This window comes from Psammomys obesus, unplaced genomic scaffold (genome assembly GCF_907164565.1).
Source record: "Psammomys obesus unplaced genomic scaffold, mPsaObe1.curated_primary_1811, whole genome shotgun sequence".
In the NCBI taxonomy this organism is placed as follows: Eukaryota; Metazoa; Chordata; class Mammalia; order Rodentia; family Muridae; genus Psammomys; species Psammomys obesus.
This window is the reverse complement of record NW_026586589.1, coordinates 7343791-7364471: the sequence shown is the minus strand read 5'-3', so window position 1 is coordinate 7364471 and position 20681 is coordinate 7343791. Positions and strand designations below refer to the sequence as shown.

The 20681-nt window shown below is 45.8% G+C and overlaps 1 protein-coding gene across 1 annotated transcript; it reads left to right on the top strand.

Annotated features, from left to right (window-relative positions):
- The first annotated feature begins 86 nt into the window (after positions 1-86).
- Aar2 (AAR2 splicing factor) lies at positions 87-19244 on the top strand. The gene is made up of 4 exons (XM_055602430.1): positions 87-140; positions 2407-3204; positions 5775-6004; positions 17960-19244. Exons 2-4 carry the CDS (start codon positions 2448-2450, stop codon positions 18125-18127), a joined length of 1155 nt encoding a protein of 384 aa, XP_055458405.1. The 5' UTR covers positions 87-140; positions 2407-2447; the 3' UTR covers positions 18128-19244.
- The last annotated feature ends 1437 nt before the right edge of the window (positions 19245-20681 follow it).

Here is a 20681-nt window from a genome sequence, read left to right as displayed (position 1 = left end):
TGGAGAGGAACCTGTAAGCACGGGCCATTTCTTCTGCGACCGCGGGCTCCACCGGACCACTTTTTCTGTAGCACCTATCCGGCGCAAAAGCCGCTAACTTCCGTCCGGTGTTCGCGGAGCCGGAGTTTGGAGGCGATAAGGTGAGTGTCGGCTCTTGGTGCCTCTTTCGTCCTCTTGTTTCGTTGGATTTGGTCGGGCCACTTCGCTTCTTGGCTCACAATCTTACCAGCCGAGTCTGAGCTGCTGTCTCAGGAGGTCTTTCCCATTGAGACACCCTGACACTGTGGTCAGGCTTTCTGGGGCCCACGAAGTAACTTTTTTCCTTAACTATAGATCTTGGGGACCAAAGAACTTATAACACACTCGCTCTGGTTCTGCCCACCTCTCTGAGTGGCTTCCGGTAAGTCACTCGCCAGCTTCCTGGCTTTATTTAAAAACGTATTGTAGTTAGTTAAATTTTAAAGCATCGCGTCTGTTCTAGGGATCTAGGACTCAAGGCTTGTGGCATGACAGTCCTCAGTCAAGTACACAAAGTTACCCCTCTGTCACTAGAATGGAACGGCAACAGGAACATTTGACTTGGCCTCGAGTCGAGGGACTTGACTAAGATTAAAAACAAAGAAAGAACAACAACAACAAAACTGTATGACAGTGTGCTGTGGGTAGAGTTTCCTCTGGTTTGAGGGTCAGAAAGAAGCCAGTGTGGCTGGAACAGACCTTGGGTTCGGGGACAGTGTTTTTGATGCATAGTGAGACTTTATGCCCCCGAAAGCCACACGAGAAGCCAGATAGAGAACGCATTGAGGGACAACAACTCACTGCGCTAGGGAGGTGGTGACCAGGGTGAGGAGGTGACTTCATCGCAGGACTGTGAAGAACACAACCCATTTGTAAGTTTCAGACTTTTTTGACTCTGAACTACAGGCATAAGACTTTTAGGCCGTTACTGCATGCACATACAAGCACACATCTTCATGGAAGCATACCACAGAGCCAGCATCTGCTGCGGAGCTGCTGTTTTTAATACTGTGTGTGCGAGTGCTGTGTCACATGCTGAGTCCAGTGAAAGCTAGACAACCTTGTAGGTTCTCTTCTCCTTCTACCTTTATCTGGGTTCTGGCCATCCAAGTCAGGCTTATGCGCAAGTGCCTTTACTAACTGCGCCTTTGCCAGCACCCAGCCCCCTTTAGGGAATTTAAATGTGGACAAAAAAAAAATTTACTCTAAGCTCCTCCTCAAATACTTACTGTAAGCCTTCCGTGTCAATCTCTGGATGAATTGTGGCTCTGTAGGTGAGTTGTTCCCTGGACTTTAGGTGTTTTGGTTGTTTTGTTTGCTTGTTTTTAAGAGAGTGTCTTATGTGTGTGTGTTTCAGGCTGGCCTCAAATTCACTATGTATCTGAGAAAGACTTTAACTTCTAAACCTCCTCCGTATACCTCCCACAGATTTTTTTTTTTAAGGATTCTTTGTGTGTATTAGACAAGCACCATACCCAAGGAACCATATTCCCATCAGATGTTTGTTTTATTTCTTGATTTCTGAGACAGTCTCAAGGATGATCTTGAACTCCTGATTTTTCTGCCTCCATCCCCTAAGGATTAGGAACACAGGTATATACCACTGTACCCTGCTAGGTTGTTTTTAAACAAGGAGATTAGTCCTTTATTTTCCCTCATTCTCAACTAGGTTTTTGAGGAAGCACTCCTCAAACTTTTGTTAATTTTAGATGCTCATGGGAAATTAGGTAACTGATTTGATTTGCTCATCTTTGATAGATTTTTTTGTTGTTGTTTGGTTGGTTGTTTTGTTTTGTTTTTTGAGATAGGGTTTCTTTGTGTAGCCTTGGCTGTCCTGGACTTGCTTTGTAGACTAGGGTGGCCTCGAACTCACACAGAGATCCACCTGTTCTCTGGCTCCCCAAGTGCTGGATTACAGGTGTGCGCCACCATGCCTGACATCTTTGCCAGATCTTATGTACTCTCCAGTAGCAGGTTTTTGGTAGAATTGTAGCTTAAGATGGTTTTTGCATAGTTCTGGTTGAAAATGAGCCATGTGTGCTTTTTCCATCCTCACCTTCTGATAAGAGGGCGATATCTGAGCGTACAGTGGCCACAAGCCTGCAGTACCAGCAGGCAGGATTTCGTTTTGGCACTGTGTACCTTGAGCGTTATCACCTCTCCTTAAATGGTGCCTCTGTTGTGGTGGAATGAAGACTCTTGCTCCTTAAAACCCTCAAATCTCTTTGATCCTTGTTTTCCTCATCTGTTAGACATGTCATGGATTAAGGGAGTTAATTCTGTTGGGATCTGTGTCAGTGCGTGACATAAAGTGAATGTACAAGAAATGAAGGCGACTTTTTACCATATTCTGATCAACTCGTTCACTTTTTTTCTCTGCTGTTCTAGGAGACAAAGAGTCCTGCTTTAGGTTACCCCCCACTGGCCCCATGGCTTCCATGCAGATGGATCCTGAGCTAGCTAAGCAACTCTTCTTTGAAGGAGCCACTGTTGTCATTCTGAACATGCCCAGGGGGACAGAGTTTGGCATTGACTACAACTCCTGGGAAGTGGGTCCCAAGTTCCGGGGTGTGAAGATGATCCCCCCTGGCATCCACTTCCTCCACTACAGCTCTGTGGACAAGGCCAATCCCAGGGAGGTGGGCCCTCGGATGGGCTTCTTCCTTAGCCTGAAGCAGCGGGGGCTGACTGTCCTGCGCTGGAATGCGGTTCAGGAAGAGCTAGACTTGTCTCCTGCTCCAGAGGCTGAAGTAGATGCTATGAGAGCTAATCTCCCAGAGCTAGACCAGTTTCTGGGACCTTACCCATATGCTACACTCAAGAAATGGATCTCCCTCACCAGCTTCATCAGTGAGGTCACTGTGGAGAAGCTGCAGCCTGAGAGCCGGCAGATCTGCGCCTTCTCAGACGTGTTGCCCGTGCTTTCCATGAAGCACACCAAGGACAGGGTGGAGCAGAATCTACCCCTCTGTGGCACTGAGTGCAAAAGCTACCAGGAAGGCCTAGCCCGGCTGCCAGAGATGAAGCCCAGGGCTGGGACTGAGATCCGCTTCTCGGAGTTGCCCACTCAAATGTTCCCAGCAGGTGCCACACCAGCAGAGATCACAAGGCACAGCATGGACTTGAGCTATGCCCTCGAGACTGTGCTCAGCAAGCAGTTCCCTGGCAACCCCCAGGATGTACTTGGTGAGAAGGAGCTCGGCTTTGGGGGAGGACACTAGAGTAGAGGGTTCATCTTGGGTTATCTAGTCCAGTGTTCTTAAAGGACGCCTGTAGTAGACTCATTAGTAGTCATTAGACATACATGCGTATCTTCACCCTTAGCCTAGAGAGTTTAGTCAAGAGATCTCTAAGGGCTCCATCAGTTTGGCTAGCTGGCTGTCCATCTAATAATTTGAGCATCTTAGATAATTCTGTGTTTGATCATCGTTGGTGTAGCCTAGCCCTGTGGAGAGAAGGATTTGACCCATAGAGTGGTTACTGAGATCGGAGCCCAAGGCTCCTGGTCTTCTGGCCAGATCTGTGTTCCTAGAAGCCCCATCTGATACCTCAGTTTGCTCTTGAGTTCTTAAAGTGTTTCTCTTCACTGGCATAGATCAGGACTTTTATTTTTATAGTTTTATTGCCACTTGCACTCTTAATTTAAAATAATATGTACTTTATATGCCCCTCTAAATCAAAAACAGTAAAGTAGTGCTACGAATACAAAAGAATGAGCTAATATTAATTACACAGTTTAACCAGGTAAAACCAAACAAAGTAGGAAGTCATTGTGCAAAGAAAACTTCACTGTGTTTTGAAAAGATTGCACAGTCAGGGATCAGGGAACTAGTTTTTCCTGTCCTTAATGGTGACAGATCAAACACCATGCATTTGAGGTGGTATTTGCTGATTCATTCTTTTATGGCCCACATAGACATAGCTTAAGTTTACGGCCACCTTTGAAGCCAGAGCAACTGTGTCTGGTGAGTCCGTGTGAGCATATTCATTTAGAGTCAGGACCTTGCTTTGTAACCCGGATGGCTGCACCTTGTGGTGGCGATGACTCCCCTGCCCCCACCTCCTGAGTGCACAACTATACCCAGCTCAGATGCGGTCTACCTGCCAGGCAGAGCCCCCCAGTTGCTTGCCCACCTACAGTGGCTTCTGGATTATGAGGTCTTTTTTGGAGACAGGTATCATCAAGTGGAGCTTGGGAGTGGGAACTGGCATTTTGAGTGCTGCTTTGTGTCCCATATTGTTCTAAATGTTTAGCATGCACTGTAGTAATTTACTCTTCATTATAATTCTCAGATAGGGAAATCAAGGCATAAGTAGATTAAGTATCTTGCCTTAGGTCACACTGCTGCTAAGTGATAGAGTAAGGTTTAAATCTGGGCGGTTTGACTCCAGAGCCCATGCTCTTATCCACTAGGCTGCTCAGAGATGAAATCAGAGCCCTGTGATTAAATAAACCGAGCTGACTGGTGAGCTAGCCCTGGAACAAGAACTTAGGACTGTCCTGCTGGGGGAGACTGTACAAGTGTTCCTGCCCAGCATCACGTCTGTTAGAGCTTGCTTCCATTATTCAAAACCTTAGTCGGACAATCCTAGGCAGGCCCTTGACCTCATCTTAAGGAAGACCTAGGGGAACTGGGCTGAGGAGTGTAACAGCTTTGCACCAGCCCTAGAATGAGTCCTGTCAGCTGGAAATACTAGCCACTGATGTGGCCATGTCAGTGACACAGAAGTGTTAAGAGTTGATTGTAAAGTACTATTCTCCATCATCTTTGCTTAGCCAGGATCTCTGAGGTGACAAGTGGGCGGCTTTACTTAATTTCTTTTTGCTTATTTGGTTGGTTTTTTGTTTTTTAAGAAAGGGTTTCTCTCTGTAGTCTTGGCTACACAGAGCCATACAGAGCTGTCCTGCCAAGGCTGTGCAGGCTGGCCTCACACTCACAGCTGTCTACCTGCCTCTGTCTCCTTGAGTGCTGGGGCTAAAGTCATGTGCCACCATGCCTGGCTTTATTTTTTATTTTAGGATTTTTTTTTAATTGTGTGTGTGTGTGTGTGTGTGTGTGTGTGTGCGTGCGCGCACACACACACATGCATGCGCACGCTCTCGAGCCAGAAGAGGATGTCAGATCCCCTGCACCTCGAGGGGTTCTAGGTGGCTGTGAGCTGCCTGTAGTGGGTGCTATCAACTGTACTTGAGTCCTCTGGAAGAGCAGCAAATACTCTAAACCCTAGAGCCACCTCTCTAGCCCTGGGCAGCTTTCCTTTTCTTTCTTTTTTTTTTTTTTTTTTTTTTTCTAGACTGTGTTTCTCTGTTTAGCCCTGGCTATTTTGGACTAGATTTGTAGACCAGGCTGGCCTTGAACTCAGAGACCTGCTTGCCTCTGCCTTCCAAATGCAGGTATTAAAAGCATGAGCTATCACATCCAGCTTGCAGCTTTGCTTTTAATGAGATCTAGTGCTTGTGACAGGCAGGCTGAGGGCCCGGCTTTTACAATGCTAGGCATGGCATTTTACTACTTCTTCCCTGTGGCCCATTTTTAAGTAACTGCCTAGCCAGTGTGGCATCCCATGGTTTGAATCTACAGCAACTCAGTAAGTATTTACTGAGTACTTGTTGGACACAGAATCCCATTCTAAGTTCTGTTGGAGTGACAAGGGTACAGGGTTCCCTGTTGCTCTGGCCTAGTGTAGATGTTGGCATTGTAAACCTTGTGGGGAAGTGTCAGCTGGTACTCCACGCTCTCCTCTGTACCTCGCAGGCGAACTCCAGTTTGCCTTTGTCTGTTTCCTGCTGGGCAATGTGTATGAGGCGTTTGAGCACTGGAAGCGGCTCCTGAACCTGCTGTGTCGCTCAGAAGCCACCATGGTGAAGCACCACAGCCTGTACATCAGCCTCATCTCCGTCCTGTACCACCAGCTTGGTGAGATCCCTGCCGACTTCTTTGTGGACATTGTCTCCCAGGACAACTTCCTCACCAGCACCTTACAGGTGAGCATTGTGTGGGCTGGCACGCGTGGCGCAGGGGGAAGGCACCCACAGGAGAGCACCCTCGGGAGAACCACCTTTTCTCTCTTGCTATTTTCCCAGGACCCTAATATTTCTTGAGTGCAGCTCCTAATCTTGGAATGTTTCCTGCTTCTCTTATCTTTTGCTGTGTGCTAAATGCCTCTATGCCAGAGACCCTCTCTGTGCCATCTCTCCCCATATCACCCCAGAGGGCCCAGCACTGGGCACTTAGAATTTGTATACTCTCCACTACTCTGGGCTATCTAGTTGTAGTATCTGATTTTTATTACTCTAAGGATATACCTGAGGCAGTCTACTTTGAAATAAAGAGGTTTATGAATTTATTTTTATTTCTTAACTTTAGTATTTGAGGGTGGGCACAGGTGCCCTGGGATGCTTGTGGAGGTCAGAGCACAACTTGTGGGAGTCCTGTGGGTTCTGAGGATTGAACTCGGGTCATCATGCTGTGCGCTTTTAAATGATGAGCCATCTTGCAGGCCCAGCAGAGGTTTATTTAGCTCCTGGTTTTGGAGGCTCAGAGCTCAAGACTTGGGGGCCCTACTGTTGACAACGTCTGTGAAAAAGCAACCGAAGAACCCCACTGTGGCTACATTAATCCTTCCCAAGAGCACTACCCCAGCGAGCGAAGAGCCTCTCACCAGGCCCCACTTGTTAGCATCACCAAACACGTGGAGCTTCAAGGAATGAACCCAGAGGGGTGAGCCACAGCTAAGCCAGAGCACCAGCTCCCTGTTCTTGCTGAAGCTGAGAGTTGCTGCAGCCGAATGAGGCAGAGTCTGGAAGCTCGTTATTCCCAAAGAAACAGCTGCAGCTCCTTAGATCTCATTTAAGCATTAAAGCAACTTTGATTTCCTGTTCAAACAAAATGTGCCAGTTTCTACAGAGATTCTCTGACAGAAACAGTAAAATTTGCTTTTAACTTGGCAATTAAATTTTCATTATGAGTGGTAATTAGGGAAAGAGCTTCAAACAACTTAGAATCTTCATCCTGTACTGTTTCCTCCCTTGGCACACAGATTAGCTTCCTGTATGTTCTTGGGACAGACTCTGTCACTCACATTTTATAACTTTCTCAAGTAGAGCAGAGGCAGACACAGCTAGTTGTCTGATTCCATGGCTTCTGTGCCAGCGATATATTTATTCCTTCTTGTGTGTGGTGCCCCATAAAGCCTGTTCCATGCAAGATGGTGCCTCACTTATCTCTCATTCCCACCCATGGAAGAAACTAGTATTAATGCCGTTGGGTAGCAGACACCGTATTTATTGTGTTATATAATGTTACTTTTTTTGTTGCTGTGATAAGATAACCTGATAAAAGCAACTTAAAAGAGAATAGCTTTTTGTTGTTGTTGTTGAACTTACAGGGCAAAGTTACATTGCATCATGGTGGGGTGGTCCGACAGTAGGAGTTTGAGGCAGCGGCTTACACTGCATCCACAGGTGCAGAAGCAGAGCGTGGTGAATGCCTGTGTTTAACTCACTGGCTTCTCTCTGCATTCCAGGATCCTAGCCTAGGGACCAGTGGTAGATCTTTATGCCTCAGTTAACCTAGTCAGCCAAAATTACAGGCATGCCTGCAACTCTTCTCCCAGGGGACTCTGGATCCCATAATGTTGGCAACTGAGATGAGATTAGCCATCACATGTGGGTTCCCTGGGAACCCTATTGGACAGAACAGATCATTCTCAGTTTTCAAGTAAAAAGCTAAACCTGGCAGAGTGGTTGGTTACCTGATGGTTTCAAGGTTCAGTCTTCAGCACTGAAAAAAAAAAATAATGAGTACAGCATGGACTCCCCGCCCTACTCCCCCTAAAAGCCATCCTGTGGACGTTGTTCCTCGGAGGTGCAGAGCGCTCTTCTAAGCCGCCATGCTATTGGAAGGCTCCCTGTAGTTAGGCAGCAGGCAGTTGCCTGGAAACTCTGCCATTTGGAGGACTTGTGCAGACTGTCGTGATATGTCTGTCAAACGATGGCTTGAGCCTGGCATGTTCTACTGCAGAATTTAACTGCCCTTTTCTCTTCTTTATAGAAAGAGAAGTTAAATTTCCGTTCCTCTTCCATGGGGACCCTCCACAACACCACTGGGCTATCAGGCAGTGTGGCATCATCTGCCTCCATTGGTATCTGCAGCCATGGGGAATGATGCCATCTAGGGAATAAGGTACCACCCTCATGAAGAGAGTGAATGCTGTCACGGAACAGGAAGGCCATGGTGTTGCCAGCTTGTGTGGCAGCAGCAATTTGCAGAATACCAAGGGCCCAGCTGGTTGCCTGATGCGCATGTGGGTTGTGCAGTGCTGATGGTTTGGAAATTCTCTAGACAAGAAACTTAATGTCATTTGGGTCGTTTGGGGCTTTTTTCTTAGACAAGCTCTCTAGCTCCAGTTGCCCGCAAACTCCCTTTGTAGCAAACGATGACCTTGAATTTCAGATCCTCCATTGTCCACCCAAGTCCTGGGATTACAGGTGTGTGCCAAACACACCCAGTTTATGGGACACTGGGAATGAAACCGGGGGTCTCACACTCTACTGACTGAGCTATGCCAGCTGATGTCATTATTTGAAAATGTTCAGGACATATACCTTTAAGATAGCACACCAATAAATGTTATTGAGCATTTTGCACACAGCCTTCCACGCTGTTGTTAAGGAGTACAAATAGGACTTAGCTAGGGTTCCTGTCCTCAAGGGTTCGTTGACTTCGGAGTACTGACTGAGCACCTGCTGTAAATAAGATTTTGCTCTAGAAGTGGGAATATAATTGAACAAGAGTGCCAGAGTTTTGACAGCAGGAAGTAAACAGATGAATTAACTGAAGAATTCCAGATACTGGTGTTACAGAAAGCAGAACTGTCCCTGTACCATGGTAGTAGCCCAGGCTTTTTGGTCTTTCCTAGACTACATCAGAATTTATCAGCCTCCATGCCTACCTTGTTAAGGTTCTCACACTGCTGCCTCTGTTACTCCAAAGTACAGCTCTCATCCTATTTCTCCGTGGCTCCCCTATTGCCTAGGAAATGTAAGTGTGCCAGCCTTGGCCCCAAGGCTCCGTGTTTCTTGGCTGTTAGCCTGGTCTCTAGCTGCTGTTTCCTCTTCAGTCAGTGGTCTGCTCACAGCAAGCTCCCCATAGGCCATGCTGTTTCATGCTTTTCTTTTTCTTTTCTTTTGAGATAGGATCTGGCTTTGTTTCTGACACTAGCTTTGAACTTCTGGACGCAAGTGTTTCTGTCCGTGCAAGCAACTGGAGCTACACGTGCACACCATCCCTAGTCTTCCTTTGTTGTAGTTGTGAAAACCATATCATTTGAGTTTGATCTTCTCTCAGCATATTGGAAAATGTCAAAGTAGCATTAACTGTAAGCATGTTTTTTAGAATGTTCTCTGGAACCTCATGTAACCAAAACTTTACATCCATGTTTCATGCCTTCTAGACTTAACCTGATTCTCCTCAGCCTGTCATGTCCTTGCCCATACTCCCTCTCTGTGAGGCCATGCCTTACCTCTGCCTCCTAGTCCTCTAGGCCTGCTCCGTGCTTGCCACTAGCTTACCACAAGGGGTGTGCATCTAGAAGTTAGTACAGCATTCCTCACAGCGCCATAGCCTGCACTGTTTTCCTCACTGGTTACCCTCAACACCTAAGGTTTGACCTGTGTTACTACTTGTTCTTTTACATGTAAAGCACCTATAATTCCTTTGGCAGTGCAAATATATGTATAAATAGTAAAGTCTGAGCAGGGCGATAGTGGCACACGGCTTTAATCCCAGCACTCGGGAGGCAGAGGCAGGTGGATCTCTGAATTTGAGGCCAGGCTGGTCTACAGAGAGAGTTCCAGGACAGCCAGGACTACACAGAAAAATAAACAAACAAAAAGTAGTGTGACAAAGGGCATTTGATACATCAAAGAGAGAATGGTGGATTCTGGGGAAAATAAGGGGTTTCAGGATAGTTTTATGTGGGAGATACATTTCAAAAGGCGCAGTGTGGACTAGGATATTACAGAACTTTTTTTAATGATGCCGTCTTGGCAGTGAGAATGCATTCCCCCACACAGAAGCGCTCAGCTGAGGAGTTTGTGACTGAATGAATCAGACCTTAAAAGCTTGATGCTGCCCATACTCATTTGTGGCTTGCTCTCTTCCCCAGCTAGTCAAGTGGAGCTGGCTTCCTTGTTCAGGAGCATAAATGTCTCCTGTCCGTGGAGGGGGACTGGTACTTGTGTGTGTAAGCACTTAAAAACCTTAAAGTGAGCATGGACAAAGTCAGCCCTGGGAGGGCCTGAGCCATTGATTTTTTCCCCCCCTCCAACTTCCCCATGTGAGACACTTGAATAGATGCCACGGGCTTTTACAAATCCCTTGGATTTAGCCTGAATAAAAATGATTTCTTTTTTACAAAAAGTTCTTTTCATTTAAAGTAACTTAACTCACCACTATTTCCTGAAAGTCAATGAAAAGATAATCTGGAATTAATAGTGTGTTGGAAAGAGTTATGCATAAAATAAGAATTCTAAGATTCTAACTGCTGATTGTGTAGTATTTAGGCATGCAGTCACATGACCCATGGTGTTTGGAGAGCAAGTTGTTTTGTTCTAGCTGTGGGTACATTCCAGGCAAGTTGCATAGCTAGGAGTTATTTTGAGTTTTTTTTTGTTGTTATTGTGTTTTTGTCATATTTTTGAGACAGGTGGGATCTTTTGTACCTTGTGTTAGCCTCAAACTCCCCATGTAGATGTACATGATCTTTAATGTCTGGCCTTCCTGCCTCTTCCTTCCAAGTGCCACTCTGTGCAGGTAATGTGGTGCTGGGGAGGGAACCCAGGACTTTGTCCTTGTGAGGAAAGTGTGAACTGAGCTACATCCCTGGTCACCAGAATATCTATAAGTTTTGTATCATAAACTTAAAAAAAATTATGGTTGTTTTGCCTGTTTGCATGTTTCCACTCCACTGGCATGCCTAGTGCTCAAGACTAGAAGAGGATGTCAGATTCTCTGCAATTAGAGTAATGGACTGTTGTGGGCTGCCATGTGGGTGCTGGGAATCACCCCTAGATCCTCTGGAAGAGCAGCCAGTGCTCTTAACCACTGAGCCTTCTTTCCAGCTCACATCATAAACATTTCCTTTCTTATTTATTTATTTACTTACTTACTTATTAATTACTTATTTATAGTGTTTTGTCTGCATGTGTGCCTACAAGCCAGAAGAAGGCACCAGATCTCATTATAGATGGTTATGAGCATCCATGTGGTTGCTGGGAATTGAACTCAGAACCTCTAGAAGAACAGTGCTCTTAACCTCTGAGACAACTCTTCAGCCATCCTCCTCCTCCTCTTCTTTTAACAACAGTACCTCTTTTGTTTGTTTGTTTTGTTGTTGTTGTTTGTTTTCTCTGTTTAACCGAGCCCTGATTGTCCTTGAACTCTATAGACCTGGCTGGCCTCTTAACTCACAGCCTGCCTCTGCCTCTGATCAAAGGCGTGCACCACCACATCTGGCCTCATAAACATTTCTAATAGATAAATGTATCTACCTCCCCTTGCCATCGACTATGGCTTTTGTATGCTCAGTATGCATTGTCTCATTCAGCCCTCAAAACAATGCAAGAAGTTGGGTCTACACTGCCATTATGTAGATGGTATAGACCTTCTGTTTTTGTTCACACTCGTAGAACAAGGGATGACAGGGCTGAGGTTTGGCTCTGAAGCCCTGGAAGCTTGGAAGGGCTTGAAGCAGGAGGGTTCCTATGTAGAATTATAGCTCTAGATGAAACAGCATAAGTTTTCTGAACTTATCTTGGGAGACATGATTCCAGGCTGGCAAGAAAGCTCAGTAGGTAAAGATGCTTGCCACCAAGCCTGTTGACTGAAGTTTGATCTCAGGACCCCACATTGTAGAAAGAGAAAACTGACCCCTGCAAGTTGCCTTCTGACTGCCACATGCATGCTGTGTGAACATGTAAATTAAATAAGTGTAATTTTTAGAAAAAATTAAGACATGAGGCCAGGAGTGCTGGTGCCTACCTCTGGAGGCAGAGGTAGCAGATTTCTAGGAGTTCAAGGCCAGCCTCATCTACATAAGTCCTGGACCTCTAGGACTACACAGAAAAACCCTGTCGTAAAAGAAAGCGTGACTTCTGGTGCTTTTCCTTTTCTTGTTCACCATTGCAGTGATGTAGTCCTTCTTTAAAACCACTTCACTTAGAGTGATAACAGTGTTCTGGCCAGTTTCATTTGTGAGTCAGGCACTTGAGGGTTTTTTGTTGTTGTTGTTTGTTTTGTTTTTTTTCTTTTTTGGCTTAGCCAAAAAATAGGATAAGACAGGCTCAGCTATCCTCTGTGATACTTTCTCAGCATGTCTTGACTGTGGTTCAGTCACCAAACTTTGCTTTTTAAAAGCTCATGTTTGTGACTGGAGCTTTTTTCTTTTTAAACTTCATAATGGACTTAAAACTAAAGTGTTGATACTTTATTTTAATTTTATTTGGATTTGGGAGTTTTCTGTTTGTTTGTTTTTTCAGACATGGTCTTACTGGGTAGCCCAGGCTGGCCTTGAATCTACAGATCCACCTGCCTCTGCCTCCCTAGTGCTGGGATTAAAGAGCTGCCACCACCTCACCTGGCCCATGTTTTTTGTTTTTGTTTTTTTGTTTTTCTTTTAGATACATGCATTCATTTGCTAAATGTGATCATCCTGTTTTAAAAGTCTTTTAAAAACAATATCCAAGATTAATGAGTCAAAATTGAGATGATTCATTTTTCCATGGTATTAGAAGTATTTACTTGATTTTACCTTAGGGAATAAAGTAGCTAGATGATTATTAACTTTTCTAAAGAAAGCATAGAATTAATTGGAAGATAAATGAACCAGGATAACTTATTATGTGAATAAATGGCCCCCCTGCTACCAGCCCTTGTTGAGGGGGTCACTGAAAATTGAACCCAAAGCCTCACCAACAGTAGGCAAGCACTGCACTACTGAGCTGTATCCCTAGTCCTAACTAAATGCTCTTAAACATCTTTTCTGAATTGTTTTTAAGCTATCAAGCAGGGTGTAGTAACACATATCTATAGTCTTACCTAGTACTTGGGAGCAAGGCTAAGGCAGAATTGAAAATTGGGGGCCAGACTGAGCCACATAGTAAATTCAAGCTCTTTCCAAGCTATGTGCTGAGACAGTACCTTAAGAAAAACCAAAGTAATATTAAGTTTGTAAAACTATTAAAAACATAGGTGGTAGAGGTCAAGAGTGAGCAGAGGGGAGGGGAAGGGAAAGAACAGGAGGGCTTGACAGTCCAATGACAACAGCAGAGCATTTCTAAGGGTGACCAACCTGTTCTGAGACCTAAGTGTGATGATACCTCACCAAAGCCAAAGCGATTTCCTGGTTACAAGTAGATTCCAAGGGTGTAGAGGGATGGCTCAGCAGTTAAGAGCGCCATGTGCTCTTCCAGAGGTCCTGAGTACAATTCCCGGCAACCACATGGTGGCTCACAACCATCTATAGTGTGATCTGATGTTCCTTCTGGCCTGCAGGCGTACCTGCAGATATAGGACTCATCTACATAAAATAAATAAATAAATCTTTAAAAAAAAAAAAAAAAAAAAAAAAAAGAGGTTAGATCTCAAAAGAAAACCCTGTCTGGCTGCATGGTTATGGCTGTTCACCCAAGCAGTGGAGCAAGCGTACTTCAGTAAAGTTGGTTTTTAAAAATGAAAGTCACTGTGGTCTGTGTCCCAGGTTCTGGAAACCTGCAAAAGGAATAGCTGCAAAAGTACCCACAGAGCAGGACGAAAAGTTCGGGGTCAAAGATATGTTTAGTCTGTCAAGACAGAAGAAGGTGGTAGTGGAGAAAGGATAAGATTGACCGTCTTGGTTGAATCATACTGAGCCTGGTGGAGTGACCCAGCGCCCTTGTCTGTGCAAAAGGAGTAGTAATTTCCTGCTCTCCAGCCTTCCAGGCTTGTAGTAAAGGTTTAAACAACAAGTTAAAAGACAAAATGCTTTTTAAATTAGAAGCTTAAAACAAAACCAAAATCAAATGGCTTTGCTTGTACCCATTTGTGGTTGATTTTCCTTGCAGGCGTGTTCAGGTGAGTGGGAAGGTGGGTGATGACTCTGAGCGCAGCCTGTTCCAGCCTCTCACTTCCGGCTCCTGCCAAGTACAGCTCAGATCATGTGTGGTCCTTACTTTTTGCTGAGCATCCTGAGGCCCTAACTCTGTGCCAGGCTCTGGGTGATATGCTGTATTGGACACACCGATAATTAGGATTTGTTCCCTACTCTTTAAGGAGTGGACCACTGTGACACAAGACAGTATGGGAGATGCCACAAGGGAAGCCAGGCCTATTGCTAGAGAACAGAGTTCAAGCAGTTCATTTCAGCCGAGGCCTTTGCATGAGGCACATGACCCAGCAGTGTTCTGGGACCTGGTATGTAAGCTCATCTCTAGGATGAGCCTTTTCTCCAGCACCATCACACAAGGAACAATTATTTGGTGCCAGGAACTGTGCAGAAAAGCCAAAAATAATTTTCTTTGAGCCTGTGGTTGTCTTTGTTCTTCTGTGCATTAAACAATTTTTATGTTAAAATATCAGGAGTGCAGAATGCAGGTATGAGAGAGCCACTGTTTGGGATTGCTTCTAATTTGGATGAGATCAGCAGTAAATAGTAAGCCTTTTATTTCAGTTAGGTTGAGGCCACCATTGAGGTAACCCAGGGCTCAGGGAAGCACAGAGGAACTTTCACCCCCAAGATCATACAGTCCCTCCAGTGAGCCACTGCTCTGGGTTGCTGCTACAGTCATGCTGCCCACTCCTGTATTTAAACAGTTCCTTGGTTAAGCCACATCTGGAATACATGCCACATACCCACCTCCAGGTACTCTGCCTCTGCTACCCTTCTTATGGCTCGAAGACAATGGCCATGAACAAAGGCCACTGAGAGTGAGCATCATCTCTCCTGCTAACAAACTGTGGAGAAGTGTGGTCACTTGGAGTCAGCTACAGAGTATATCTGTTGTCTTTGACAGGCAGGCTCCTTAAATGCAGTGTCCTCCATAGTGGTAGCTAGGCCAGCTACAACAGGAGGTGACTGAATCAGTTGCTTGTGCCCTGTGGCCATGTCTACAATAGGCCTGTAGGGTAACAGGTGGCAGACAGAAAACTTTGTATTTGCCAGGCAGTGGGACCTCATGCCTTTAATCTCAGAACTCTGGAGGCAGAGGCAGGCAGATCACTGTTCTAGGACAGCCTAGTCTACAGAGTGAGTTCCAGGACAGCTAGGGCTGCACAGAGAAACTCTGTCTTGAAAAACTACAACAATAAACAAACAAACAAAAAAACCTTTGTATTCCCTTCTGGGTAATTGAACACCTTTCCACCCCATGCCTTAAGTACGATTTTGAGCTGGAGGTGGTGGCACACACCTTCTGTTCTAGTGCTTAGAAGAAGAGCAGGATGATCTATTTGAACTCAAGGCCAGGCCAGCCAGGGTTGAGAGTAAGACCTTGTCTCAATAAAATATGAATGATAAAGCCACATTCTGAAAACACAGGTTGATTGTCTGAAACTTCTTTGTGAACATCAAGGTTGTTTAAGAGGTTATTCTCAGGAACTGGAAGCCTTCAAATGTGTAAAAATCTGTTCTGTTCCTCTCTCCATGTTTGTATTAGCTGAAACAGTTCGTGGGGACATCAGCATAATAGCTCAGTATCTAGAATGTATGAAGAATACCTACTGTTGGTCTGTTCATTTGTTAAAAATGGCAAAGGACTTGTAGACATTTGGCCAAAGAAAACATACAAATGGCCAATAACCTCATGGAAATATATTTAACATTACTAATCATTAGATGTTAAAGTTATTTTTATAAACTTGTGTTTGTTTCTCAGTTTCTCTCTTAACCCAGCTATCACCAAAATAATTGAGACTGTGTTCTATTATTTTAACAAGCTTCATAGCACAATACCTGATCAGTTAGTACTCTAGTTTTAACTCTCTAAGCTAATGTGGTTTCCTCCCAGCGTATATCGCAGAGATACTTGAACTTTGTGCCTTCCTACGCCAGCTCTTCTCTTCTCATCGCTCTTGGAGTTCTGCTCATGGCTGAATCCCCTACTTCTGCCTCTAACTCCTCTTCCCCTAGCTAGCAAGAACTCTAGCCCTGTTCTCTCTCCTGCTCAGCACTTGGCTGTAAGCTGCTTTATTGGCACATCAGGGGACAGTTGGGGAGCATTGTTTACACAACATTGAGACAGGAGATTCTCAGAACAAAGAATGCAATCAGATGGGGGGGGGCACAAATCAGTATTTGAATTACACAGTAACTTCATGCCTCCAAGAAATGCAAATCAAAATTATAGTGAGATAACTCTCAAACCTATCAGAATGTTTGTTGTCCAAAGATAAGTAAGTAAAGCAAAGAAGTATTGGGCAGGCTATCGAGAAACTAGACTCCTGTCTTCTGATGGCCGTGATATACTGTAGCACAGCTGCTGTGGAAACAGTGTCCAGTAAAGAAGAATTGCCATAAGGTCTAACAATTCCATGTCTGGGTCTGCATTAGTATTTGTACAACTATGTTCATGGAAGCTTTATTCCCAAGACCTAAAATACAGACAGCCCAAGTCGTCATGGACAGGTGAATGGCAGACAGAATGTGGACCACCAGAGCTTGAAGATGTGGATCAGGGGTTAATTGCAGAGGCTCTGAGTTCAGTTCTCAGCATCCATGTTAGGCTGCTCACACCACCTGAAACTCTAGCTCCAGGACATCCAACACTCCCTTCTGGCCTCTGCCGGCACCTACATGAGAATGGGTGTAGTCAGAGGCACAACATACACATGAATAAAAATACCTTGTAAAGTGGATATAATACATATTTATACACACACACACACACACACATATATATATACACACACATCCCTGCAAGTGTGTATGAATTGGGGGTGGGGGAGTGTAAGGGACAAGGTCTTGCTCTGTAACCCAGGCTGGCCTTAGATGTGACTTTTTTCTGCCTCAGCCTTCTGCATACTGGGCTTACAGGTGTGCACCAGCATGTCTAGCTCTACTCTTCAGTTTTTAAGAGAAAAGAGATTCTGATGTATGCTACAATATGCTGAATCTTGACGACATGCTGAGTGAAATAAGCCAGCCACAGAAGGACGATAGCATGTGATTCCTCTTCCATGAGGTTCCTAGCCTAGTCAGAAACCAGAAGAGTGTTAGCAGAAGCCAGGGGAAGGGAATGAGAGGGAATTGGTGTTTCGTGGGTAAAGTGTCAATTGGAGAAGATGAGAAGTTTCTAAAGATGAGTGTTGGTGATGATTGCATGATAGGAGTGCATGTGTGGCCACTGCTAATCACTTAGACTAGTTTAAATGGTAGCTATGTCTTACTTTACCACAATTTAAACAATGGTAATGTTCTTTAAAATGAACATTAAAGACAGCTTTTAAGAGGAATAGAAGCCTCAAATTGGTTGTCTATGGCCCACTTAGAAGATTAGAGCAGCAATTTAGCCTTGTTGGCTGAGGGCCTAGGACATTATGGCATCCAAGGGCTTTGCTCCCCAGACTTTTCTTCACACCCCCTGGTGTAAGTCGTTTCTTCTGTGTTATTGCCCAGGTGCCTTGTAGATCCTATCCCCCACCCCCACCCCAGGTGGGCACTGTAGTGGTAACTCTGGCGGCCTTACTTTCCATGGGGCATCTGCCCAGCATGGTGATTTTCCATTCCAGTCCTGTTCCAGTGTCTTCCTTCTAGGTTTGGGGTGTGGGGGTTGCATAGCAGGTGTCCTGGGACTGTGCCAGCAGCAGCTGATCTGCTGCCCCAAAGAGCTGAACACCAGGAGGAAATTTCCACAGCTTTCCTGGTCCCCTGTTCTCAGGAGTAACTTACCCTCTGTTCTCTGTAGGTTTTCTTTTCTTCTGCCTGCAGTATTGCTGTGGACGCCACCCTGAGGAAGAAAGCAGAAAAGTTCCAAGCCCACCTGACTAAGAAGTTCCGGTGGGACTTTGCTTCAGAGCCAGAGGACTGTGCCCCAGTGGTGGTGGAGCTCCCTGAGGGCATCGAGACTGCCTAACTGCAAATCCTGAAGCCATGGGAGACCCATGTGGCTAACAACCCGGTTCCTCACATATTCATCTGTCCTGGGATCTCCAGCACAGAGATCCAGTCAGGTCCTATAAAGATGGAACTGGAATCCAGTGAATACATTCTGTGTGGCTCCTTTAGCCTGGCCCTGGTGCTGAATTTCAGAGAAAGGTGGTCCAGATGAAACCTGCCCCAGCAGCAATCTAAATCCTTTCTGATGGTGAGAAAATGAACCGTAACTCCAGAAGACCTAGCTGCCCATTCCGTCGCTGGTTAGAGGAGGAAAGAAGAAACCTGCTCCATCCTAGGGTCTGTGGCAGTTAGTCAGTGAATTTTTAAGGTAATGTAGGTTTGCAGTTGAATTTGGATTGTACAGGATTTCGGCTGCTCCTGGTTGAGCAGAAGGAAAACTGTCAGAAAATGGGCCATTGAACTCTCAGGAGCCTGGAAGGGATGACAAGGAAGATGGTGCGTTGAGTGTGACAGCTGGTTGACATCAGTTTTTTCCTCCCAAGTCCCCTTCTGCCTAGAAACCTCAGTGGTTGATACTCCAGAATTGGCCCCTGGTCTTGGGGACCCTGCTGGTACTATCACATTTCAATCTGGGGCCTCACACTCTGAAGTGGGACATGGAAGCCTCCCACATGTTCCCATTTTTCACTAAGGCTACCATGACTTTTCTGAAGACTTAGAAACCAACAACAAAAGGAAAAGTTCTTGCTCCAAGCCTGCTTCTTAGGCCCTATTAAACTTCGGCCTTTTCCTCAGAGCCATGGAGATAGCTGGGTAGCTTAAAATTATCCCTGGCCCTCTGTGGGGTTCTCATCGGTGTTGTCATGTTTCTGGGGTTAGGGAATCTTGAGGGCACACCCATTGTGCTATGTGGGCAGAGTTCTGTCTCAAAAAAACGGTTCCCAGGCCCTCCACCCTGACCTCAGGCTGTTTGCTATGCTCTGGAATCCCAGTGCTATCCTCTTCTGAGGCTCAAGCTCACAGCAGGTCTCTGAATGAGAGCCCTGCTGTTTAAGGCTTTTGGTTCCTCTTGTTTCCTTGGAGATGTTTTTCTAAGAGCATAACGCACATTAAAGTCTTTGAGTTGGGACTAATCCCCCTGTGTGAGTCTCTTACAGCTAATCTGCCCAGTTTCCAAAGTAGCCAGGCTGCTGTCCGTAGACAACACATCTACCCGCACAGCGCACCTAGGAGACCCTGCTCAGGCCCTGCAGTCTCTGGAGAAGGCAGGCACCCAGCTTTGCCTCCGTTTCCCATGAGAAACACACCCTGTAGCGCCATACATTAGCCTCAAGTTTCGCCTTGTAGGAATTGCTGTTCCTTTGTCCTGCAAAGCCCACTCATCAAAACTACCTGGGGAGTGTGGTAAAAGAGCTTCCCAAGAATGAAGCTCTGATGCATGCCACAGCATGGATGAGCCTTGTGCCTGGGGAGACGGTCAGTGGCTAAAGAGCTTGCTGTGTAGGCACAGGGACCTGCAGACCCCCAGAACTCAGGTGCAGAGCCAGGGTTGTGGTCCCAGCGCTGCAGGGGCAGGAGGGCCAGGGGCTCTCTGCTCAGCCAGAAATTGGTGAGCTGCAGGTTCAGGGAGAGACCCTGTCTCAAAAACAGAGTGGAAAGTGATGCAAGACATCTGGTGTCAACATCTGACCCCCACACCTGCACACAATTGTACCGAACGACCACACATTCACAAACATGGAAACGACGTGTGCTGAGAAAGGGAGACCAAGCAACAAGCATTCCATGTATGTGCATTATCCAGCCTAAGCAGATCCATGGGGTCACAGGACTTCCTACAGGGTGGACTTTGAAGCAGTGGTTTGGGGTGGGACACTTGTGAAAGCACAGGCTCCCGTCTTACTCCAAAAGGATTCAGGGGCTTGAGTTCTGAGGTACACTCAGTTCTGAGTGACACATTAAGCAGTAACACATCATACTTGGTGCCAGGAGCACCTCTGGGAGAATATGTGTCTCCCACTGTCCATGTGAGGACAGCACCTTGGAGTTGGACCATTCCCCGAGTGTTGCTGTGTCTCCCCAAATGCCCCTCTCTATGAGCTTAAAACAGGCTGAACAAGAGGAGCTGCTGTTTGAAAGTGCTCTGTTCTGTTACCTCACTTAATCCTTACAGCAGTGTGTGTCCAGTCTAACTAGCAGCTATCCCCGTTGGACTTGTATGAAAATAAGCTCAGAGAATATTTTTCCAGGGTTGCACAGCAGTAAGGAGTGAGGACAAGAAAAAGGCCTGTGCTTACTGGCACCCGTAGCCCACTCTGTACTGTGTTCACAGCTATGGTTTACCTTCACTGCCCTTTCACGTATAGGGCAGCCTCCGCCTCCCTCTACCTTTGCCCTCCGGTCCAGGCCTTGGCTTTGTTAACTAGTAGCTGTGTGACCTTGGGCAAAAATTTTTGGGAGCCTCAGCCACCTTATATAGAATTAGCTTCGACTTAGAGGTTCTGATAAAATTTTCCCAGGCTCTTCCAAGTCTTAGAAGTTGGCCCTGGGTTCTACAAATTTCAGAAGGG

Bases quoted from the DNA above. Each gene is read 5' to 3' on its own strand.
- Aar2 (XM_055602430.1), top strand. From the start codon at position 2,448: ATGGCTTCCATGCAGATGGATCCTGAGCTAGCTAAGCAACTCTTCTTT. The intron at 3,205-5,774 runs GTGAGAAGGAGC...TGTACCTCGCAG, and splicing joins CAACCCCCAGGATGTACTTG to GCGAACTCCAGTTTGCCTTT. The intron at 6,005-17,959 runs GTGAGCATTGTG...TGTTCTCTGTAG, and splicing joins TCCTCACCAGCACCTTACAG to GTTTTCTTTTCTTCTGCCTG.